Raw genomic sequence first — 25,831 nt, forward strand, 5'->3', positions numbered from 1 at the left:
CACAAGCATTTTATGGTATTTTGAAATGACTTTACTTATTTGAATATTATGTGCTTTTAAATGCATCTAAGAGAACCTAGCAAACCTGGGGACAGCAGCGACAGCGCCCGCAATAAGCAACGATACCTGGCGACAAGCCAGCTGTCGCCGAGAAATTTCACACCGGATGATTTCTCAGCGACGCGTCGAGATCCACTACGATCCACTACGATCTTTGGAAGACTCCTCACGGTCATGCCCGCGACACCCCGGCGAACCGTCGGCGACAGCCTAGTCACCGGCAGTCGCCTTAAAATGGCCTAAGTCGGACAGGTCCTTAACTGAGCTCATCTACTAAGTAGATTATTTTCCACATCACACTTATAGTAATATTTAAACGAAATGGTAATATTTAAACAAAACGGTTGTTTTGAAGGGAATAGCATTTTTTCGTCGAAGATAGACAATAAATACTGGAGTAACTCAGCGGGACGGTCAGCATCTCTGGAGAGAAGGAATGGGTGACGTTTCGGGGCGAGACCCCTTTTCAGATTCCAGAGATGCTGCCTGCCCCGCTAGCTAGTTACTCCAGCATTTATTGTCTATCTTCGGTGTAAACCAGCATCTGTAGTTTCTTGCTCCACGCATGACACGATTAACAAAGTGCACTTTGAGGTGAGGGGAATCCTGACAGAAAATACAGGCATGAACCCTCAAAACTTCATAAAGGATTCTGTGGTTTGGGGGTGAACCTTTGAAAGCGAATAGTCGTTTCCCGCCGCGGACAGGCTTTAATGCACCACTTGGCAACGAGCGCAGAGTTTCGGCGACCTGGTTATTCGGCCACTTTGTGCTTGTCGGTGTTAAAGTCACCTGTCTGTTCCATTACGGAAATACAACATTAAAAAATATAAAGCAGCCCGTCAGCTTAGACACCTGAGATAGACACTAAAAGCTGGAGTAACTCAGTGGCGTCATCTATACATTCTCTCCACAGATGCTACCTGACCCCTGCTGAGTTACTCCAGCTTTCTGTGTCTAATTTCGGTTTAAACCGGCATCTGCAGTTCTTTCCTACAGCTTTGATACCTGACGTCCTTCTTTCGATTTGCGTGGTGCAGTTAGTTATTCGCCACATGTCACGGCGCTGAGTTTCGATCTTATCCCTTATAACTGGTGTGATTAAGCCGGCCAGACCCGGACTCTTCTGCCCAGAAACCAGTACATTCCTCATCTCCTGAAACTAAAGCAACACAGACACCGAGGAAGGGTCTCGACCCGAAACGTCACCCATTCCTTCCCTCCGGAGATGTGCCTGACCCGCGGAGTTACTCCAGCATTTTGTGTCCGTCTTCAATGTAAAACCAGCATCTGCTGTTGCTTGTGTAGGAAAGAAGTGCAGGTGTTGGTTTAAACCGAAGGTGGACACAAAATGCTGGAGTAACTCAGCGGGGCAGGCAGCATCTCAGGAGAGAAGGAATGGGAGACGTTTTGGGTCGAGACCCTTGTTCAGCCTTCTGCAGTTCCTTCCTACACACAGATATTTCGACGATCTCTGGAGGGCAGAGAGAATAAGCGAGATTAAGAATTAATGAACCCCTCAAATTTAACTTCAACGCAACATTATTAAGTGGGTATTTATTCACAAAATGCTGGAGCAACTCAGCGGGCCAGGCAGCATCTCAGGAGAGAAGGAATGGGTGACGTTTCGGGTCGAGACCCTTCTTCAGACTTATACTACCTATAGGGTCTCGACCCGAAACGTCACCCATTCCTTCTCTCCCGTGATGCTGCCTGACCTGCTGAGTTCCTCCAGCATTTTGTGAATAGCTACTTATTATTAAGTGGGTATGTTTGAGAAAATAAGGGTGTAATGGTTAAAACAAAGTGTCTACTAGACCCCGTTGTCGGGATGGTGTGCATTCCCCCCTGTGCTGGAGTGCATGAGATTGGAGGTGAGAGTGTTTGTGTACAAGTGGCAGAGTGCAGGCAGTCAGAGCTGCAGTCAGAGCTGCTCCCAGCCGCTGCTCCGCCCACGTGTGACGTGCGGCCAGGTGCTGCGCCCAGGTGAATGGGCTTGTGTTTGGCTGCCACCTGTCCCTCCCCCTCCCTCCCTCTCCCCGTGGTTACCTGTACGGGGAGGGCAGGTGCAGGTGCAGGGCGCTGCTGCCAACATGGTCTTCCTACAGGCCGGCCTGGGCCGCTGTGCCTGTGCCTTCTGGCTGGCCGTCGCCTTCGACGCGGTGGGACTGACCGTGCTGCTGATCGGCGTCTTCGTCAACGTCTTCTTCTACGACTTCCTGATCTACGCCGGCTCCATCGTGATCTTCCTCAGCCTGGTGTGGTGGATCTTCTGGTACACGGGCAACATCGAGGTGCCGCTGGACCAGCTGCAGGACGACGTGGGTCTCAAGAAGGACGCCAGGCTGAGTGGCTTCTTCAGAAGCTTCTCCAGGAGCTTCTCCAGAAGTTTCAGTTTCAAGTCGGGCACCAGGTTGTCCAGCCGGACCATTGAGACGGTCAGCTCGGTGAGCACAAGGACCAAGGCGAGTTCACGCACTGTCCCTCCAGCGGCCACTCCTCTGTACACCCTCTCCGCTGCTATCAACACCGAGGTGCAATTCAGCGCCCTGGACAATGCAAGAAGCATCACCATCTAGTCAGGTAACACTTGTTGACTGGACCACGGTCGCTAAATTTTAAAAATATATTTATTTTAGGAGTTATCTTTGCAAGGAGCACTGGCCCCGAGGTTAATGATTAACCGTTCGTGTCACCGGGCCATTGGGAAATCGATGAGTGAGAACCAGGAACTGTTTACCCAGCGCTGTGTGACTGGGTGGCGAGGCGACTTTGTCCAATTTCGCTTTGCCAATGAACCCACGCTGCAGGCGGGCAAGGCCCTGAAAGACTCTAGAAGCGTTGAAAGGTTTTAGAAAGGGATATGTAGGAAGGAACAGCAGATGCCGGTTTACAAAGAAGATAAGACACAAAATGCTGGAGTAACTCAGTGGGGCAGGCAGCATCTCTGGAGAGAAGGAATGGGTGACGTTTCAAGGCGAGAGCCTTCTTCAGACTGAGAGTCATGGGGAGAGGGAGACACAGAGATATGGAAGGGTAAGGTGTGGAAACGACAGATTAAAGCAGAAGTTGACCAATGAAATGTAGAATGGTTCATTGTTGGCTGAGGGGAAGGTGGCAACGAGAGATGGTTTGTTGTGAAAGTTTCACACATTGGCTGCATAGCTCTGGGTGAGGGTTTTGCTCATCAGACTGACTTTCCCCTTTCTGTGAGTATCACCAACCTTGTTGGTGACATCATAATTGAGAGTGACTGCCTCTGGCCAGTGCAGCTGCCCCTTGGACATCCATGTTATCCGATAGAAAATGGCAATTCGCCCTAAGGACGTGCCACCACCTTCTGCTGCATGCATTCACACCCTTTGACAGCACACATTCAGTAACACAAATTATACATTTTCCCATTGTAGATAGATACAAGGAACTGCAGATGCTGGTTTACAATAGAAGCCTCATACAGAGTGCTGGAGTAACTCAGCGGGTCAGGCAGCATCTCTGGAGAACACAGGTGACGTTTTGGCCCTGATATATTTTGCAGTTTATTTTACTTGTGAAGGATTTTAATACAGTACAGGCCATCAACCATATTCCATTTTGACTCTCAAATTAATTCAAATGTTTGCTTCAAATAGTAATATAAATTATGCATACATATATTGTCTACTCAATAGTGCGAAAACACCAGTCATGAAATATGTGTAGCATTGCCAGATCAAATAAATATGTTTAAATGTGGCAATGTTTTTGTAACAATTGTGGATGGTTATATAGATGGTATTAATATGACTGCACATACAATATTGTGTGCTGTTTCTTTCTGAGCAAATATAATTGTTACACCAACATTGAAAGTGGAATTACGGAGAGTCCACAGTGAGTTTGAGTTTAGTCTATTGTCACGTGTACTAAGGTACAGTGAAAAGCTTTTGTTGTGTCTAACTAGTCAGTGGGAAGACAATACATAATTACAATTGAGCCATTCACAGTGTACAGATACAGGATCAGCACAATAATGATCAAATTCTCTCAATTGCGATGATTCCTTCAGTTAGTTACGATCAATATTATCACAAAATGCTGGAGTAACTCAGCAGGTCAGGCAGCATCTCAGGAGAGAAGGAATGGGTGACGTTTCGGGTCGAGACCCTTCTTCAGACTGATGTCAGGGGGGCGGGACTAAGGAAGGTTATAGGTGGAGACAGGAAGATAGAGGGAGAACTGGGAAGGGGGAGGGGAAGAGAGGGACAGAGGAACTATCTAAAGTTGGAGAAGTTAATGTTCATACCACTGGGCTTCAAGACCATTCCTTCTCTCCAGAGATGCTGCCTGTCCCGCTGAGTTACTCCAGCATGTTGTGTCTATGTAGAAAGATTTCCTGATTTAAAGGAAATGTCAGAGTTGCTGAGCAAAGTATTCGTTCAAGTTTCCAGCATATGTGAACTGTTGTATCTCCATTTCAGAGTATGTAACTGGATGGCACAATGAACTTGTAAGAGAAGAGGAATAGTTAAGGAGACAGTTATTCAAAATGGAAGGTCTTGAATTTATGCTCATGAATCCAGTTTCTGTGTTTAGTTCTAATCTGGTTGTCAATATTTTGCCTAAATTGCAACTAGAAATTTCAGGAACAGTGTCATTATGAGAGCAGAAATGATTCAAATAGAGACTTGAAGCTATTTTCCCAGTTTGGCAAAAGAATAAATCAGGGAAGGTAGTGCATCCGTGGCTAACAAGGGAGATTAGGGAAAAGATGAAGCGTACAAATTAGCAAGAAAAAGCAGCCTACCAGAGGACTGGGAGAAATTCAGAGTCCAGCAGAGGAGGACTGAGGGGGGATCTTACAGAAATTCAGAGTCCCACATAAGGGCTTAATTAGGAAAGGGAAAATAGATTATGAAAGAAAACTGGCAGGGAACATAAAAACTGACTGCAAAAGCTTTTATAGATATGTGAAGAGAAAAAGATTAGTTAAAACAAATGTAGGTCCCTTGCAGTCAGAAACAGGTGAATTGATCATGGGGAACAAGGACATGGCAGACCAATTGAATAACTACTTTGGTTCTGTCTTCACTAAGGAAGACATAAATAACCTGCCGGAAATAGCAGGGGACCGGGAGTCAAATGAGATGGAGGAACTGAGTGAAATCCAGGTTAGTCGGGATGTGGCGTTAGGTAAATTGACAATAGACAATAGACAATAGGTGCAGGAGTAGGCCATTCAGCCCTTCGAGCCAGCACCGCCATTCAATACGATCATGGCTGATCACTCTCAATCAGTACCCCGTTCCTGCCTTCTCCCCATACCCCCTCACTCCGCTATCCTTAAGAGCTCTATCCAGCTCTCTCTTGAAAGCATCCAACGAACTGGCCTCCACTGCCTTCTGAGGCAGAGAATTCCACACCTTCACCACCCTCTGACTGAAAAAGTTCTTCCTCATCTCCGTTCTAAATGGCCTACCCCTTATTCTCAAACTGTGGCCCCTTGTTCTGGACTCCCCCAACATTGGGAACATGTTATCTGCCTCTAATGTGTCCAATCCCCTAATTATCTTATATGTTTCAATAAGATCCCCCCTCATCCTTCTATGGATGGATTAAAGGCCGATAAATCCCCAGGGCCAGATAGGCTGCATCCCAGAGTGCTTAAGGAGGTAGCCCCAGAAATAGTGGATGCATTAGTGATAATTTTTCAAAACTCTTTGGATTCTGGAGTAGTTCCTGAGGATTGGAGGGTAGCTAATGTAACCCCACTTTTCAAAAAGGGAGGAAGAGAGAAAACGGGGAATTACAGACCAGTTAGTCTAACATCGGTAGTGGGGAAAATGCTAGTCAGTTATAAAAGTTGGGATAGCAGCACATTTGGAAAGTGGTGAAATCATTGGACAAAGTCAGCATGGATTTATGAAAGGTAAATCATGTCTGACGAATCTTATAGAATTTTTCGAGGATGTAACTAGTAGAGTGGATAAGGGAGAACCAGTGGATGTGTTATATCTGGACTTCCAGAAGGCTTTTGACAAGGTCCCACATAAGAGATTAGTATGCAAACTTAAAGCACACGGTATTGTGGGTTCAGTATTGATGTGGGTAGAGAACTGGCTGGCAGACAGGAAGCAAAGAGTAGGAATAAACAGGTCCTTTTCAGAATGGCAGGCAGTGACTAGTGGGGTACCGCAAGGCTCAGTGCTGGGACCCCAGCTATTTACAATATATATTAATGAGTTGGACGAGTGAATTGAATGCAACATCTCCAAGTTTGCGGATGACACGAAGCTGGGGGGCAGTGTTAGCTGTGAGGAGGATGCTAGGAGGCTGCAACATGACTTGGATAGGTTAGGTGAGTGGGCAAAGGCATGGCAGATGCAGTATAATGTGGATAAATGTGAGGTTATCCACTTTGGTGGCAAGAACAGGAAAGCAGACTATTATCTGAATGGTGGCCGATTAGGAGAAGGGGAGATGCAATGAGACCTGGGTGTCGTGGTACACCAGTCATTGAAAGTCGGCATGCCGGTGCAGCAGGCAGTGAAGAAAGTGAATGGTATGTTGGCATTCATAGCGAGGGGATTTGAGTGTAGGAGCAGGGGGGTTCTGCTGCAGTTGTACAGGGCATTGGTGAGACCACACCTGGAGTATTGTGTACAGTTTTGGTCTCCTAATCTGAGGAAAGACATTCTTGCCATAGAGGGAGTACAGGGAAGGTTCACCAGATTGATTCCTGGAGTGGCAGGACTTTCATATGAAGAAAGATTGGGTAGACTCGGCTTGTACTCGCTGGAATTTAGAGCATTGAGGGGGGATCTTACAGAAACTTACAAAATTCTTAAGGGGTTGGACAGGCTAGATGCAGGAAGATTGTTCCCGATGTTGGGGAAGTCCAAAACAAGGGGTCACAGTTTAAGGATAAGGGGGAAGTCTTTTAGGACCGAGATGAGAAAGTTTTTTTTCACAGAGTGGTGAATCTGTGGAATTCTCTGCCACAGAAGGTAGTTGAGGCCACTTCATTGGCTATATTTAAGAGGGAGTTAGATGTGGCCCTTGTGGCTAAAGGGATCAGGGGGTATGGAGAGAAGGCAGGTACGGGATACTGAGTTGGATGATCATATTGAATGGCGGTGCAGGCTCGAAGGGCCGAATGGCCTACTCCTGCACCTATTTTCTATGTTTCTCAAAGGAGTCTCAGAAGGGTAATAAATGCTCAGTGGAGGAGAATTAAGCAGGGTGTCAGCGTAGATTTAAGCAGAGTGGCAGTGTATTGTGAACTTCTCGTTCCTGATTGTACATTCTTGCTCATCACCTCCCGTTAGATGAGACAGAAGCTGCTGACTCCCCTTTTCTTTATTTTGGCTGCATTGCTCGCCCAACTCAGAGGTTTCTCTGTGGTAATAAACTCAATGGTGGGGCGCATGTTACCCGCAGCCACAGGTGATGTGATGTGGGCTTTCTGCCAACACATGGAGCAGCTGCTGCCAATGGCCATCAATAGGCCAGAGTTACTGGGTGGCCTGATGCAGACCTGAACCCAATGTCTCAGCATCTTGAGGCCATACAACTTGCCTCACTCCGCACAATACACCAAACCCTCACAGGTAGTCATTGTACATTACCTTGGTGACTGGATTCGTTTAGTTTGTTATTGTCTGTGATATCATGAGAGGTAGAGTCATAGAGGGGAAATACATTTCCTCCCGGTGGATGCAACAAGGACTACAAACCATCATGGCTGCCAGCAAAAGATTACAAAACCCATAGTCTGCCTGCCCTGCAGACACTGATTGCTGCTGACACTGATTGCTGCTGACACTGATTGCTGCTGACACTAATTGCTGCTGACACTGATTGCTGCCCAGCTGAACCAGATGAGCTGATTGCCTCAGTGAGAGAGCTAAAAGGGAAGGGAAGCAATGTATTTAAAGAGAGAGACAACGACCGGAGCGAGAGAGGGAGAGAGGGAGTTATATTTTGTAAGAAGGCAGCAAGCTACAGTTTTGATTTAACTACCTGTTTTGGTTTTGTGTACCTGTCTGCAAACAATTAAGTTTACCTGTTTTTGGAAAAGACTAAATATATGGAATTTAAGTTTGAAAGCAAGAACTTTTCTGTCTTCATTTCCGGCACCCACACCTCCCAACCTTCAAGAGAAAAGCTCCCAACCTCTCATGACATCACATGTCATATAAAAGAGTGTAACATTTGTAAGTATTGCAGATCTTCTTCTGGGACAGCAATAAAGAGTTGCCATGATCCAGTACTCTTGTGCAACTTTAAGGTCTCAAGTCTCTGAAAAGTCTGACTTGAGCCAAAAGGAGATATATGATTTCTTATTTTTTTCACTTTAAGGCTTGGTGTCCTGGCGACACTGGATCAATGATGTGGGGTCGGTCCGGTCCGGTCCAGAACGACGTGCTAGTTCCCTTCACCGCCACTCTATGCTGCTACTGTAGGGCCTCTACCAAGAGCAACTATACCAGGGATCAACGAGCATAAACTTAATAAATCGCTTTTTTTTTGCATCCGGTATTAAACTCACTGTTCTTTCATTGAAGGTGTTATGCAATGTTTGACATTTTACGAAACTACAATCCTTGACAACACAGTGTCTCTTTTGGTATTGGATTGGAGCATATATCTAGATAATGACTGCAAAGATCCTCAATGGAGCCAATGTCCAGAAAGCTGTCATCTAGATGGCAATGTTAATAACTGAACTAATTTGATTCAAGAATTTCTAAACGTATGGAAAGGAGATAATATAGTAGAAATAAATATAATAAAGTGGGAAAAAAAGACTGTCCGAACATGCTGGTGTGGGAAATAATTCATATTACACTTTATTTTATATTCTGTGAGGATGTGTTTCAAACTGAAATCAATAAAACTTTGAAGGATGTGCTGGAGGAACTATCAGGCCAAGCAGCATCTGTGGAGGGAATGGATTGACAGACTGCACACTGTTAATCAATATCACAGAATTTTATGTTTGTTGGTTCAAGGGAAATATGAATAAAACAATTATTGTTAATACAGTAATTATAGTCCAGTGAGCCTCACATCAGAAATAAACTTGGGTTTTGAGAGTAAGTATTCTGACAAATGTTTGCACCAGGCAGTTGTTATTCTTATATTTCGGAGGTCTAGGAACACAATAGTTTCCAAGGGCATCACAACTGAGCTGGTCATGTCCAGGACTGACGTCGGTGCTTGTGGTCATAGTCAAAATCATGGCTGGATTTTTATCCTTGGACCCTAGGATACCAAAATTGCTGTATCACACTGGACAACCTACTGAGATCAGCACAGATGGATCAGCATCCATAGAATCCTGTGGATTTTACCAGGTCTCTGAGACCGATCGAGAGTACTCAAGTAAACTCAAAATTTAATTTTAAACGACAAATTAAAATGATTCATGATTCAAGGTGAATTAATCCATGAGGTAAGGTGGTTAAGACCCCAGGCCAGATGGGATCTATCTGAGGTTTTGAGAGAGGCAAGAGAGGAGATTGCTGGAACCTTGTAGGAAATATGAGTGTGCTTTCCAGCTTCAGGTGATGTCCCAGATGACTGGAGGGTAGGCAATGTTGATTTTTGTTTAAGAAGGAAAATATGAATAACACAAAAATTATAGGAGTGAGCCCCACATCAGTGGCAGGGAAACTATTGCAGAGAATTCCCAGGGATCAGATTTAATACATTTTGGAAGAAGGGCCAATTAGGGATTGTCAGTGTGGCTTTGTCTGGGTCAGGTCATTTTTGAGAAGATGATTGATGAGAGTAGGGCATTGGATATTGTCACCATGGACTTCAGTAAGGCATGTGACAAGATTCCTCATGGTACATTAATCCAGAAGATCAAGATGCCTGGGATGCATGGTGACTTGATGATTTGGATTCAGAACTGAATTATCCATAGATGACAGAGGGTAGTGATGGAGTCTGGTTGGAGCCTATGACCAGTGGTATTCTGCAGAGATCAGTGCTGGGAATTTCGGTTGTTTGTGATATATATGAATTACTTTGTGGAAAATGTAAATGGGTTGGTTAGTAAGCTTGCGTGAAACACAGAAATTGGCGGAGTTGCAGACATTGAAGAAGGCTGTCAAAGGATACAGCCAGACCTAGATATGGGTGCAGAAATGGCCATTAGAGTTTTATAGGTTCTAGAAGGATTATATTTATATTCATTCATGGGATGTGAATGTGTCTGGCAACCTATTAATGCCCATCCTTTAGGTCCCACTGAAGAGGGGGTGTTCCATCAACATCCTATTTTCAATGCAAAAGACAGAAGTCCCTCCAAGTGCTGAAGTTCATGTAGTGACGACATTTCCACTAGGTTGTTGGGGAATTCAGCATTGATGAATCAGCGGTAGTATCTTTACAAATTAGGCAGGGGTTTGACTTGGAGGAAAACTTTGAGATGGTGACTTTATGTATCTGCAGCTCACAACCTTGGGAGATAATTTGGTGGATTACTGCAATGCATTTGGAGATTTCATATGGCTGACACCATGCACAGTGACCCAGGGTTTGGTTTTTAAGTATTCTGTGTGCTCAGCCATTTATTGATCACCTGCAGTGAATCAGATTGACTGGAGATTGTTCTGTGATAGTGGGCACCTCATGATGGGACCAAAAATAGATTATGAACTTAACACCACTGAAAGTGGCACCACAGGTAGATAGGGCGGTCAAAAAGGCTTTTGGCACATTGACCTTCATCATTCAGAGTGCTGAGTATAGAAGTTTGGAGAATGCTGCAGTCATATAAGACGTTGGTGAGGTCACATTTAGAGTATTGTGTTTGGTTCAGGGCACCATGTTATAGGAAAGATGTTGCCAAGCTGGAAAAGGTGCAGAGAAGATTTACAAGGATGTTGCCAGGACCGGAGGGCCTGATCTACATGGAGAGGCTGAGCAGGCTAGGACTCTATTCCTTGAAGCGCAGGAGGATGAGGGGTGATTTTGTAGAGGTGTCAAAATCATGCGAGGAATACATCGGATAGACGCACAGAGTCTCTTGCCCAGAGTAGTGGAATCGAGAACAAGAGGACATGGGTTTAAGGTGAGGGAGGCAAAGACTTAATAAGAACTCGATGGGTAACTTTTTCACACAAAGGGTGGTGGGTGTATGGAACAAGCTGCCGGAGGAGGTAGTTGAGGCAGGGACTATCGCAGCATTTAAAAAACATTTAGACAGGTTAAGGGTTAAGCTGTCTGAAATCAGATTGCTTATGAGAAGAACAAATAGTTTATTTCCCCCCTTTGCTGTTTCACCTACCGCGTACTGCACATTTGGTGTCATCCCTTCAATACCCGCTAGCTCAGTCAGTCATGATGCTTTGAAACCACTAATGGTGATGATAATGCTGATGGTATGTTGTTACTCTTGATGAAAATATATGTATTTCTTTGTTACGAGAATCTGTAAAACCAGGATAACAGGTTCCGATTTATATTTTTACAGAATCCATTACTAGCATCAAAAGGAATACTGCACAAGTCTGAGTGGCGACAATCAAATAACATTTATCTACAGTTGTTATAATACTTTAAGAAGACGAATTTCACTGTTCTGCCAATGTACACAATATTTCCTGCCATTGTTACTATCTGTTTACTGGAAAATGAAACCTATTGAACAATGAACATTGATAATCATGGATCATTTCACTGGTCTGAATTGACTGTTTTAATTGCTGCTTTAATAATGAATGTACATTTATTTATTGGTTCACTTTGGTGAATTAGAATTTAAAAATAATTTTATAATTAAAATATAATAAACGTTCTTGTAGATATGTTATTACAAATTATCAGAATTTCTAATATGCCCTCCAATTAAATTTGATGCAGGGAACAGAAGGGAGCTTCTCACCAAAACATGTGCAAGAACACTCCCTTTCAGAGTCAAATGCCATCAGCCATCAGTTCAAGGAGAACCCCACACCCATCTCACACCCCCACACCCATCTCACACCCCCACACCCCACCCCTCACATACTACCCACACCCATCTCACACCCCCACACCCCACCCCTCACATACTACCCACACGCATCTCACACCCCCACACCCCACCCCTCACATACTACCCACACCCATCTCACACCCCCACACCCCACCCCTCACACACTACACCCACCCATCTCACACCACCCACTTCACCACTCCCACACCCTTCCCCACACCACCCTTCACCCCCCCCACCACACACTCCCCCCCCCCCCCCCCACCACACACTCCCCCCACCCCTCTTGGACCCCACCCCACTCAACCCCCCACCCCTCCCCAACCACCCCTCTCACTGCCCCACACCACCCCTCTCACCCCCCCACCCAATCCCTCCCCTCCCACACCACCCCTCTCACCCCCCCCACCCCACCCCTCCCCTCCCACACCACCCCTCTCACCCCCCCACCCCACCCACACCACCCCTCTCACCCCCCACCCCTCCCTCCCACACCACCCCTCTCACCCCCCCCTCCCCTCCCACACCACCCCTCTCACCCCCCACCCCTCCCTCCCACACCACCCCTCTCACCCCCCCCCACCCCTCCCCTCCCACACCACCCCTCTCACTCCCCCACCCTTCCCAGATCACTCCTCTCGCTCCCCCCACCCCACCCCTCCCACACCCCGCACACCACCCCACCCCTCCCACATCACTCTGACACCCCCCCTCCCACACTACCCCCACCCACCCCTCCCACAACAGCCCTCTCACCCCCACCACCATCCCACTCCTCCCCCACACCACCCCTCACCCCCACCGCCCCACACCCTCCACCCACCCCACTCACCATCACATTCTAACAGTGGAGGGTGTTATCAATTTGAGCAACCATTCATATGAAAGATTTTCCACAAGCAGCATATCAAGAAGCTAAAATCACATTTTTAGTTTTTGCATGATGTACCAAGAAATAAAGATTGAAACGCAGACTTGTGATTTAGATAAAACCACTAAAAATAATTCAAATTGTTCAGGAATATGATTAATTTATTTTTCAAATAACCTTATGTTTTGAATGATATTTACAAACTGCATACATAAATGTAGCTGAACAGGAGCAGAGTGTTTACTTATCATAGGATTTTTGGTGTGCTTTGAATCAAGATTAATTTTTGAATTCATGAAATCTACATCTGTTCAAGTGATTTATTTTGATTAGGCAAGAATACTGAAGCACCAATTGCCTCTTTGGGATCTCTGCAATAAACTATTCACATGTAAATCTCAAATCTACTGGGACTTTAATGGAGTATTGCTGTTGAATAGAAATACCTTACCTTTATTTCTACCTCACAACCCAGGCTATCAAGATTTAAACTGGTCGGAATTTTCATCTTGGAGCAGATTGTAACTATTAATTTATATGTATCCATAAATGTTCTAATGGGAAATTAATGCTTCCATAATTACTGCATTGTCAATGTAAATGAAATGAAGAGACTACTAAATTCATTAAAATTTCACATCTTTAGATTACACTGCTTTGCTACAATTAATTAAATGTAAAATATTTATCACAATCACAGCTTTCCTTTCATTGTGATTGGCTTACCAGTGAGAAAGAATATCCTTGCAGTCCTGAAATTGGATTTCTAGTGGCTGAATTGAACCCTTTTGTGCACATTTTTTTACACTATTGTTAACTCTTCTTGCTCTCTGCAATTAAATTTTAAACGGATAAGTTAAACTTTTGTAGGCTCATAAATATAAGTGTCAAAGGTAGAACGTGTCCATCATTAAATGAAACTTACAACTGAAACTGCCTCTGATAACTTTTCACTAGCTGACAGCGGCTTTTTAGTTTGTTTTTTCTCCATGAATGAAAAATGCTTAGTCACACAAGTGTGATCATAGTTTGTTTCTATGTGAGCTACTAACCATGTAACACAACTGCATTTTCTCCTAAATACCTGCAACCCCAGTGGTATTTTCACTGCATTAAACATTAACACCGGTTGGCACGAGCAATGGCCGCCTTGCCAACAGTCTGTCTGTCCCATCTTTCTTTGTTGTTTTAATAGTATGTATTAAATGTATGTTTTAGAGTTCTTTAGCTTGTTTTATGGGGGAGGGGGATTTTAAAAAAAATCTCTTACCTTGACGGAGATGCGATTTTTTCCGTATCGTATCTCTGTCCGCACTGCGGCCTAACATCGAGGAGTTGGTGGCCTCTGCAAGAGACCGACTTCGGGAGCTCCATCCGCGGGAGCCTACGGGACTTACCATCGGGGAGCTCGCCATCCCTTTGCCAGGGATCGACCAGGAGTCTGCGGACTTTAACATTGTGGAGCTCGCGGTCCCTGGTTAGACACTGACTTTGGGAGCTCCAAGCCGTAGACCTTCGACTGCCCTGACACAGGAGCTTCAATCGCCCTGATGGATGGTTCGACTGCCCCGACCGCGGGAGAATAAAGGGGGAAGAAGCTTGAACTTTATTGCCTTCTATCACAGTGAGGAATGTGGGGAGTCCGCTGTGGGTGGATGTTTATGCTAACTTTTATGTAGTTGTGTGTCTGGTTGCATTTTTTAGTATGGCTGTATGGTAATTCGAGTTTCACTGTACCTTAATTGGTGCACATGACAATAAAAGATCTTTGAAACCTTTGACCATCCAGGCATGATATCAAAACTGCTAATAACACCGGGGTGCTATTTGAAAGTTAAGATATGATAGATTTGGCAGCATAAAAACAAGCTCATTAGCCCAACGGCCTTCAAGTGCTCTAGAGCTCAAGTTCTCATGTTGAGAATGTTGGGAGAGTACTTGTTTCCAGCACCTCCTCGGTAATGTGTTCAACATTCCAACCTCAAAACCAACTTATGTCTTCTGTTGCTTATCCTCCAGCTCTGAAATGGAGAAAGGTTTTCTACTCTCTAGTCATCTACATTTCTCAATTTGGCAAACATCTATCAGGCCGCCCTCGGATTCCTGAACTGAAATGATCCATCCCACGCATCTTCCTGGTGGATTTCCTCTGCACTCGCTCCAGTCCAATCATATTCTCTCTATTGTAGAAAAAAATGAAAAAGTTTTATCCGGTAAACCCTCATTATAATGTACCATGAGGGGGAATGGTGTCCGTTATTGCCGATTGTCCATCCTTGTAAACCTCCTCTGGACCCTCTCCAGAGCCAGCACATCCTTCCTCAGATATGGGGCCCAAAATTGCTCATAATATTCCAAATGCAACCTTACCAGCGCCTTATAGTTTCAACATTACGTCCCAGTTTTTGTATACAAGCACTCTTGAAATAAATATTAGCATTGAGTTTGAAATATAGAAAATAGGTGCAGGTGTAGGCCATTCGGCCCTTTCAGCCAGCACCGCCATTCAAAATGATCATGGCAGATCATCCAAAATCCGTACCCTGTTCTGGCTTTTTCCCCATATCCCTTGATTCCTTTAGCCCTAAGAGCTAAATCTAACTCTCTTGAAAACATCCAGTGAATTGGCCTTCACTGCCTTCCGTGGCAGGGAATTCCACAGATTCACAACTCTCTGGGTGAAAAAGTTTTTCCTCATCTCAGTCCTAAATGGTCCACCCCTTATTACTAAACTGTGACTCCTGGTTCTGGACTCCCACCAACATCGGGAACATTTTTACTGCATCCACCCTAAAGTTTGCTTTCATTACTACTGATTCAACTTGCAGATTAATTTTTTGGGAATCCTGCACCAGCACTCCCAAGTCCCTTTGCATCTCCAATTTTTGGATTCTCATCACATTTAGAAAATAGTCTATGCCTTTATTCCTACTACCAAAATGCATGACTCGACACTTTGCTACACTATATTCCATCTGCCACTTCTTTGCCCATTCTCGCAATTTGTCCAAGTCCTTCTGCAGAGACCCTGCTTTCTCTACACTACCTGCCCTTCCAACTATTTTTGTATCATCCGCAAACTTTGCACAAAGCCTTCCAAATCCTTCCCTCATCCAAATCATTAATATACAACGTGAAGAGTAGCTGACCAGCACCGACCCTTGCGAAACTCCGCTAGTCAAAGTCACGGGTCGATGCACAGAGGGATATGAGCCAAACACAGGCAAATGGGACTAGTTCCGGTAGATACCTTGATCAGTTTACACGAATTGCACCAAAGGGCCTGTTTCCTTGCTGTATAACTCTGTGACACCACAACATCACTGGTGGCAAACCCTTGCCTGTAATAAAAATGATAAATTTAGCTTCCCTACTAAAATAGGTATACAAAATCATGAGAGGAATAAATTGGGTAGATGCACAGAATCTCTTGTCCAGAGTAGGGGAATCGAGGACCAGATGACATAGGTTCAAGGTGAATGGGAAAAGAGTTAATAGGAATCTGAAGGGTAACTTTCTCACACAAAGGGTGGTAGGTGTACGGAACAAGCTGCCAGAGGAGGTTGGAACTGTCCCAATGTTTAAGAAACAGTTAGACAGGTATATGGGTAGGACACGTTTGGAGGGATATGGACCAAACACAGGCGGGTGGGACTAGTGCAGCTGGGAGAAGATGCTCCGAAAGGCCTGTTTCCACACTGTATCACTCTATGACAATGATTGAAATTATATACGGTAATTATCAATAACATAGATTTGGCACTGGGCTATTTGGTTCATATACTGGGAAATTACGTGAAGCTGGAATGTTATTTTGCTGTTGTATGACACTTTGATGAGGCCACCTTTGGAGTATTGTGTTCAGTTTTGGTCAACAAGCAGTAGGAAAGATGTTATTAAACTGTAAAAATGCTGAGAAAATGTACAAGGTTACTGCCAGGACACGGGACGAAGTTACAGGGAAAGGTTGTACAGGTGAGGATTTTATTCCTTGGAGCGTAGGATTGAGGGGTGATGTTAGTGAGTTGTGTAAAACCATGAAGGGCATAGATAGGGTGTATGCACACAGCATTTGCCCCAGGGTTGGGAATCAAGATCTAGAGGATATAGGTTTAAGGTGTGAGGGAAAAGATTTAAAGGAACCTGAGGGGCACCTTTTTCACACAGATGGTGGGATCTATGTGGAATGGGCTGCAGGAGGAAATGGTTAAGGAAGGAATATTTGAACAGGTAAATGGGACTCTGGTAGATGGGCACCACAACAATATGAATACACACTGCACCATATTTCGATAATGTCAATAGTCAATAGTCAATTTTATTTCTCACATACACATAAATGTGCAGTGAAATGAAATATTACCCACAGTCCAACAATAAGAGCAATAAAAATAAGCAATAACACACACAATCATAAACCAACACCAAACAAAAAGAAACATCCATCACAGTGAGTCTCCTCCAGTCACCTGCTCACTGTGATGGAAGGCCAGAATGTTTTTTCTCTTCCCCTGCCATCTTCTCCCGTGGTCAGACTGTTGAAGTTGCCACGTCGCGGCGGTCGGGACTCCCGACATTGAAGCCCCCGCCGGACGGTGAAAGGCCCGCAGTGGGCCGATCCAAGCCCCGCGATTCGGGGCGGACGAAGACGCTGCCGATGCCGGAGCTCCCGATATCGGCCCCCACCCAGGACCTGCGAGCTTCCGATATCCACACGGCCCACGGCCCGCGGCCGAAGAAGCCTCCGCAGGCGAGTCGCAGCCACTCCCGAAGACAGCCATCTCCGCAGATGGTAAGTCCGGTCCGCGGGTTCAGCGAACCAGAGCCTAGGTGGTCCCAGGTGGAGGCCACCAGCTCCAGGCTTTTGGCCGATGGTAGGCCGCAGCGGGAACGGAGACACGACCCAGAAAACAAAGGTCGGGTCTCCATTCGGAAGAGACAATTTTACAGTTTCCTCCCCCCACCCCCCACATAGCACACAACCACAAAACACTACATCACATCTAAACAATTAAGACAAAAAACAACAAAAAACACAAAAGACAAACAGACTGCAGGCAGTGTTTATCTTATGTTTTATGCAAAACATATATGCAAACAGGGATGCTAACAGCCACTGTACTACATTGTTAGTCTGCTACATTGTTAGAGAGGCATGTTTTAAGCTGAAAATGAAGCCATTTTCCTGTAAAACAACCCATGGCGTTACTAAGGGCAGAAGCTTCCAATACAGATGCCTCAACAAACATCACCAAAGATAAATTAAATGCTCAGTCATTTCATTGATATGTGCAGGAACTGGCTTCGTGCATAAGTTCTGATGTATTTGCATAACATTTGCTGGAGTTCATTGTGTGTGAGGAAGGGCATATTTCCATGAAATATTATCAGGTGTAACATGATGGTTTCCTAATAGAGTGTTTTGTGATGCATAGCATTGAAACATTATATCATCCAATATGGCATTACCAGGAGCTTACAAGGTATGTCGCTGAGTACAAATATAATGTTTACCTGATATGAGAATGAAGTAAGTGTGGATCATGTGAGCAGTGTTGCTAAGGCTTATCACCAACCCTCAGTAACTAAATGACTCAGATTACACTCTCCCAGGTGCTTTCACCCTTTCATTGTATTCCCAGCTCTAGCCTAACATGGTCTGTAGGGACAACCAAAACATTTCCAAGTAGCTCATTACAATGAAACTACACAGCCCGTCTATTTGTTTTTTCTAATACAAAAATAATAATTGAATCCCTTTCGAAGATCCAATTAATGAACACACTTTGTGATTCATATGCTTACCTGCAAAAGTGCAGTATAAACTATTCAAGCAACATTTACTGTTTCCTGCTGATTGGTAAACTCAGTCATTTAGTTTAGATTACGCATCTGCAATGCAAGGTATCTGGCGTAAACTCTCTCTGTACAGTTTTGTTTATTGTCACGTGCACCGAGGTACAGTGAAAAGCTTTTGTTGCGTGTCAGTCCAGTCAGCAGAAAGACAATACATGATTACAATCGAGCCATTTACAGTGTGTAGATACATGATGAGGGAGGGATAAGGGAACGTACTGCAATGCAGTCATGGAAGTATATATTTTCAGGCCAACACGTTCGATTCTATTGACAGTAAACATGCGAGCAGGATAGATCATCCTTTCAGCATGTCTTTAATGAGCAGATCGCCCGGGTCTGACCTGCTCAATAAGATGACCTGATAAATTTTCTGAATTATGTAGTTTCAGATATGCTGTACATGCACTACATTATGTGGATGACTTGAAATAAGTATTTTGGCAGTGTAATCATTAGTGAACTCTCCACCTAATATAATTACTTCTTTCAGCATCAAGGTCTCAGCATTAATTATTTTGATATCACCAGCATTGGAAAGTAAGTTTCAAAGTCCGTATTTACCTGTGAATAGAAGCAGATATAAACTAATTTGGAGAGTTAATTAATGGCACTTTTTCACAATTGCAACTTCCAGGCCCGGATAGAGTTCAAGGAAGGGTACTGAAGGACTGTGCTGAACTGTTGGCTGAGGTATTCACCAGGATCTTTAACCTGTCGTTATCTCTGGCTAAGGTCCCCAAGTGCCTGAAGTCGGCTACCTTAGTGCCGGTGCCGAAAAAAGCAAAGATCACCAACCCTGAACGACTACCATCCGGCTGCCCTAACTCTGAAAGTCATGAAGTGCTTTGAAAGGCTGGTCCTCTCACACATCAAATCCAGCATCCCTGACTCTCTGGACCCACATCAATTTGCATACAGGGCAAACAGATCCATAGAGGACACCATCTCTCTGGCTCTTCACACTGTCCTGACTCACCTGGAGAGACAGGGCACGTACGTGAGGATGCTATTCATTGACTATAGCTCTGCCTTCAACACAGTCATCCCCACCAAGCTCATCACCAAACTCCACCAGCTAGGCCTCAGCTCGTCGTTATGTGACTGGATCCTGGACTTCCTGCTGGAGCGACCGCAGGCAGTGAGAATGGGCCCGCACCTGTCCTCCACTATCACCCTGAGTACCGGCACACCACAGGGCTGTGTTCTGAGCCCCATGCTTTACTCCCTCTTCACACACAACTGTGTTCCTGCATTCGACACCAACAATAGACAATAGACAATAGACAATAGGTGCAGGAGTAGGCCATTCAGCTCTTCGAGCCAGCACCGCCATTCAATGCGATCATGGCTGATCACTCTCAATCAGTACCCCGTTCCTGCCTTCTCCCCATACCCCCTCACTCCGCTATCCTTAAGAGCTCTATCCAGCTCTCTCTTGAAAGCATCCAACGAACTGGCCTCCACTGCCTTCTGAGGCAGAGAATTCCACACCTTCACCACACCTTGAACACCATTGTCAAGTTTGCAGATGACACAACGGTGATCAGGCTGATCACCAACGGTGATGAAACAAAATACAGAGCGGAGGTGCAGAACCTGGCGGACTGGTGCTCAGATAACAACCTGTCCCTAAATACCACCAAGACCAAGGAGCTGATCATCAACATCCGTAGGTCACACAACGGGGAATACGCCCCGATCATTATCAATGGGGACAGTGTGGAGAGAGTGTCCAGCTTCAAGTTTCTGGGCACTCACATTTCGGAGGACCTAACACGGTCCAATAAGGCTGCGCTGGTCAAGAAGGCACAGCAACGACTGTTCTACCTAAGAACACTGAAGAAGTCTGGTCTACCCCAACAGCTGCTGACGACCTTCTACCGCTGCACCATAGAGAGCATCCTAACACATGGCATCCCTGTGTGGTATCTCAGCTGCACGGAAGCAGAGAGGAAAGCTCTTCAGCGAGGTGTCCATAGAGCTTAGAGGACCATCGGAACACAGCTACCTGCCTTGGAGGGCATCTACAACACGATGCCTCAGAAAAGCCACCAGCATCCACAAAGACTCTTCACACCCCTGCAACAGTCTGTTCGAACTTCTACCATCGGGCAGACGATACAAGGCCTTCTACGCCCGCACCTCCAGTCTCAGGAACAGCTTCATACCCAGGGCCATAGCTGCTATGAACCGGTCCTGCTGAGCCGGATGGTCACATCGCACAGCGAACCGGCACAGACCTACTTGCACTTTATTCTGTTTTAAAACTGTTACAATTTGTTTCATTGGGTCGTTTAAATTAATACTGACTAGCTAATTAAATTATTGCATCGTATGGGAGGGGCATTCCCAATCTCGTTGTACTCCTGTACAATGACAATAAAGATATATTGTATTGTATTGTATTGTATTGTATTGTAAATACAATAGGCAATAGACAATAGACATCTCTCTCTCCCCTATTTAATGGTGCACTCCTTTAAATATTTAATGAATAATTATTTTGTGGTCAACACTCCCACCCAGTGGTGCCCCACAGCAATGACGGGTGAATAGACAATAGGTGCAGGAGGAGGCCATTCGCCCCTTCAAGCCAGCACCGCTATGGCTGATCATTCACAATCAGTACCCTGTCCCTGCCTTCTCCGCTATCTTTAAGAGCTCTATCTAGTTCGCTCTTGAATGCATATAGAGAATTGGCCTCCACTGCCTTCTGAGACAGTGAATTCCACAGATTTACAACTCTGACTGAAAAAGTTTTTCCTCACCTCCGTTCTAAATGGCCTAACCCTTATTCTTAAATTGTGCCCCCTGGTTCTGAACTCCCCCAACATTGGGAACATGTTTCCTGCCTCTAATGTATCCAATCCCCTTAATAATCTTAAATGTTTCAATAAGATCCCCTCTCATCCTTCTAAATTCCAGCGTATGCAAGCCCAGTCACTCCAATCTTTCAACATACGACAGTCCCGCCATTCCGGGAATTAACCTAGTAAACCTACGCTGCACGCCCTCAATAGGAAGAATATCCTTCTTCAAATTTGGAGACCAAAACTGCACACAGTACTCTAGGTGCGGTCTCACTCGGGCCCTGTACAACTGCAGAAGGACCTCTTTACTCCTATACTCAACTCCTCTTGTCATAAAGGCCAACATGCCATTAGCTTTCTTCACTACCTGCTGCACCTGCATGCTAATTTTAGTGACTGATGAACAAGGACACCCAGATCTCTTTTTGTACTTCCCCATTTCCTAACTTGACACCATACAGATAAAAATCTGCCTTCCTGTTCTTTCCACCAAAGTGGATAACCTCACATTTATCCACATTAAACTGCATCTGCCATACATCTGCCCACTCACACAACCTGTCCAAGTCACCCTGCATCCTCATAGCATCCTCCTCACAGTTCACACTGCCACCCAGCTTTGTGTCATCTGCAAATTTGTTAATGTCACTTTTAATCCCTTCATCTAAGTCAGGGGCCTCCAAACTTTTCAGCATGAGAGCCACATTATATATTTGGCACATTTTGCCGACCATAGGAAAAAATAAAGAAGTGTGAGTTTTATAAATTTAATGAACTCACAAAAGTTTAGACTAGGTTACATTTGATTAGATTAGGAAAGGTTAAACTAGGTTAGATTAGGTTAGTTTACATGAGGTTTATATGGCAACAAATAAATAATATTCAATTTTATAAAAGAGGTTGAAATATTGGAATATATATATATATACACCGTAGGTATACAACTATTTATAAAACAGCAAAAATACAATGACCATCACTGGGGGAGAGAGAGAGAGGGGGGAAGAGGTGGGGGGGGGGGAGTGTGGGTGGGGGGGAGAGAGTTGGGGGGTGAGAGAGAGGGGGGAAGAGGGGGGGGGAGAGTGGGGGGGAGAGAGTTGGAGGGTTAGAGAGGGGGGGGAAAGTTGGGGTGGAGGGAGCAGCGGGGAGGGGGAAGGTGTCAGAGGGTCCGGTGAAGGAGCACCGCCACTTGCGGGGGCTGCTCCCTCCCTCCCTCCCTCCCCTCTCCCTTTCTCTCCCCTCTCCCTCTCTCCAAGAGCCAGTGAGATCTGCGCCTCTCCACCACTCTCTTCCCCGGCCCCGTCTCCCTCTAACGCAGCGAAATACCAACAAACACAAGTGTAGTTGTTGTTCAGAAGCCCCGCATCCCCGGGTGAGCGGCGGCGGCGCCAGCGAGGAGGGAAGTTTCACTCGTGGTTGTTGATATTTCGCTGCGTTAGAGGGAGACGGGGCCGGGGAAGAGAGTGGAGGAGCGGCGCAGATCTCGTTGGCTCTTGGAGAGAGGGAGAGGGGATGGAGAGAGGAGAGATGGAGGGAGAGAGAGGGAGAGGGGAGAGAGGGAGAGAGGGAGGGAGAGAGAGGGGGAGGGGGAGAGAGGGAGAGAGGGAGGGAGAGAGAGGGGGAGGGGAGAGAGGGAGGGAGAGAGAGGGAAGAGAGGGAGAGAGGGAGGGAGAGAGGGGAGAGAGGGAGAGGGGAGAGAGGGAGGGAGAGATGGAGGGAGAAAGAGGGGGAGGCGAGAGAGGGAGGGAGAGAGAGGGGGAGGGGAGAGAGGGAGAGGGGAGAGAGGGAGGGAGAGAGAGGGAGAGGGGAGAGAGGGAGGGAGAGAGAGGGAGAGGGGAGAGAGGGAGGGAGAGAGAGGGAGAGGGGAGAGAGGGAGGGAGAGATGGAGGGAGAGAGAGGGGGAGGGGAGAGAGGGAGGGAGAGAGAGGGAGAGGGGAGAGAGGGAGGGAGAGAGAGGGAGAGGGGAGAGAGGGAGGGAGAGAGAGGGAGAGGGGTGAGAGGGAGAGGGGAGAGAGGGAGGGAGAGAGAGGGAGAGGGGAGAGAGGGAGGGAGAGAGAGGGAGAGGGGAGAGAGGGAGAGAGAGGGAGAGAGCAGCCCCTGCAAGTGGCGGCGCTCCTTCACCGGACCCTCTGACACCTTCCCCCTCCCCTCGTTCCCGCTCTCACCCGCTGCTCCCTCTACCCCGACTCTCCCCCCTCTCTCTCTCTCCCCGGGGTGAGCGGTGGCAGCGGCGGCGAGGAGGGAAGTTTCTTTGGGCTTGTTGTTTGCGAGGGGGCGCTGCGATCTCTCGCCTTGTCCCGGCTCTGGGTCGGTGGTGATCCGCTCTCCGGCGAACCTTCACCGGCAGCTTCTGCCTCCAGTCCCCGCCCCCTAAGAGCTTGCTGCGGGCCGGATAAAATCTCGTGGTGGGCCGGATCTAAGTCATTAATGTATATTGGTTACTATACATTCAGTGCCTACTTACTGGAAGTACAGAGCAAGTCAAATAGTTTGAGTGAGAAAAAATATTTATATCAAGTCAATGATCTGTCAAAAACCAGGAAAGTTATGGGGAAAGTGTCCTCAACAGGAAACATTGTTGACAATCAAAGCAAGTTGAAGGTTTCAATGTGGAAGGCAGCTATTTGTGAACTTGTGCAGACCGTGTAAGGGCCATCATGGTTACTGATCTCCCCACCATCGAAGGGATCTATAAGAGTCACAGCCTCAAAAAGGCAGCCTGCATCATCAGAGCGCCACATCGCCCTTGTCAAGCTCCTACTTAACTCTTGATATCGGGAAGAAGGTAAAGCAGCCTGAAAACTGTAATGTCCAGGTTCAGGAGCAACTTCCTCCCTACAAACATCTATCAGGCTATTAAACACTGCAACTATACAGACTTGCAGCATTATGTTTGATTTTGCTTATGTGCACATGGAAATACTGAACACTAAGCTTTTTTATGCATTATAATAGTATTTTTAAAAACCCATAATAAACAAAGATAATAGTATTTTTAAAACATAATAAATTTTAAAAAGTCCTCTAATATCTATATATATAGAGAGATATTAGAGAGAAAGAACTTTGATGATTATTATAAACAACAAAAAAGTCAAACGAAAACCAATATATATACATACAAAAAAATGAGAGGAACTGAACTTTTTTGTTCTTTACAATAAACAAAAAAGTTATATATATATATATATGCTGGACATAGAAACATAGAAACATAGAAAGTAGGTGCAGGAGTAGGCCATTCGGCTCTTCGAGCCTGCACCGCCATTCAATATAACAGATATAACAGATATAACAGAGCTTTATTTGTCGTTCGGTACCGAAGTACCGAACGAAACTACATAGCAGTCATAGAAAAAAAGAACACAAGACACATGACCCCAACACAAACGTCCATCACAGTGACTCCAAACACCCCCTCACTGTGATGGAGGCAACAAAACTTCCACTCTCTTCCCCACGCCCACGGACAGACAGCTCGTCCCCGACCGACCCGCACAGTCCCCGCACCGGGCACTGAAACGTCTCGCGGCCGAACCGGGCGATGAAAGGCCCGCGACCAAGCCTTGCGCAGCTAAGTCCCGTGGTCGAGCCGCACCGGGCGATGTCAAGTCCGCAGCCGAGCCGCACCAGCGATGAAAAGCCCCGCAGCCGAGCTGCACCGGGCAATGTTAAGCCCCGCGGCCGAGCTGCACCGGGCGATGTTAAGCCCCGCAGCCGAGCTGCACCGGGCACTGTTAAGTCCAGCGGCCAAGCCGCACCGGGATGTAAAGTCCAGCGGCCGAGCCGCACCGGGATGTAAAGTCCAGCGGCCAAGCCGCACCGGGATGTAAAGTCCAGCGGCCAAGCCGCACCGGGATGTAAAGTCCGGCGGCCAAGCCGCACCGGGCACTGTTAAGTCCAGCGGCCAAGCCGCACCGGGATGTAAAGTCCAGCGGCCAAGTCGCACCGGCAATGTTAGGCCCCGCAGCCGAGCCGCACCCCGCGCCGTGAGGAAGAGAAAAGTTCCCCCCCCCCCCACCCACCCACCCACACCACCACCCCTTCCCACACATACACAACCAAAAAATATATATAAAAACCATCCCAACACCGACACACAACAAAAAAAGGGAAAAAAAAGACGGACAGACTGCTAGTCAGCCGCTGCCGTTAGGCGCCGCCACAATCATGGCTGATCATCCAACTCAGTATCCTGTACCTGCCTTCTCTCCATACCCCCTGATCCCTTTAGCCACAAGGGCCACATCTAACTCCCTC

The 25,831-nt window shown here is 46.2% G+C and overlaps 1 protein-coding gene across 1 annotated transcript; it reads left to right on the plus strand.

Moving 5' to 3' along the window:
- Nucleotides 1–2,091: 2,091 nt before the first annotated feature.
- On the plus strand, nucleotides 2,092–12,244 carry LOC144603798 (uncharacterized). Its single transcript, XM_078417508.1, has 2 exons — nucleotides 2,092–2,643; nucleotides 11,528–12,244. The coding sequence occupies exon 1, from the start codon at nucleotides 2,154–2,156 to the stop codon at nucleotides 2,637–2,639; it is 486 nt and encodes a 161-aa protein (XP_078273634.1). The 5' UTR covers nucleotides 2,092–2,153; the 3' UTR covers nucleotides 2,640–2,643; nucleotides 11,528–12,244.
- The last annotated feature ends 13,587 nt before the right edge of the window (nucleotides 12,245–25,831 follow it).

The sequence above is a fragment of the Rhinoraja longicauda genome, chromosome 21 (assembly GCF_053455715.1).
Source record: "Rhinoraja longicauda isolate Sanriku21f chromosome 21, sRhiLon1.1, whole genome shotgun sequence".
Lineage (NCBI taxonomy): Eukaryota > Metazoa > Chordata > Chondrichthyes > Rajiformes > Arhynchobatidae > Rhinoraja > Rhinoraja longicauda.

Coding starts and splice junctions, on each gene's coding strand:
- LOC144603798 (XM_078417508.1), top strand. CDS start 2,154: ATGGTCTTCCTACAGGCCGGCCTGGGCCGCTGTGCCTGTGCCTTCTGG.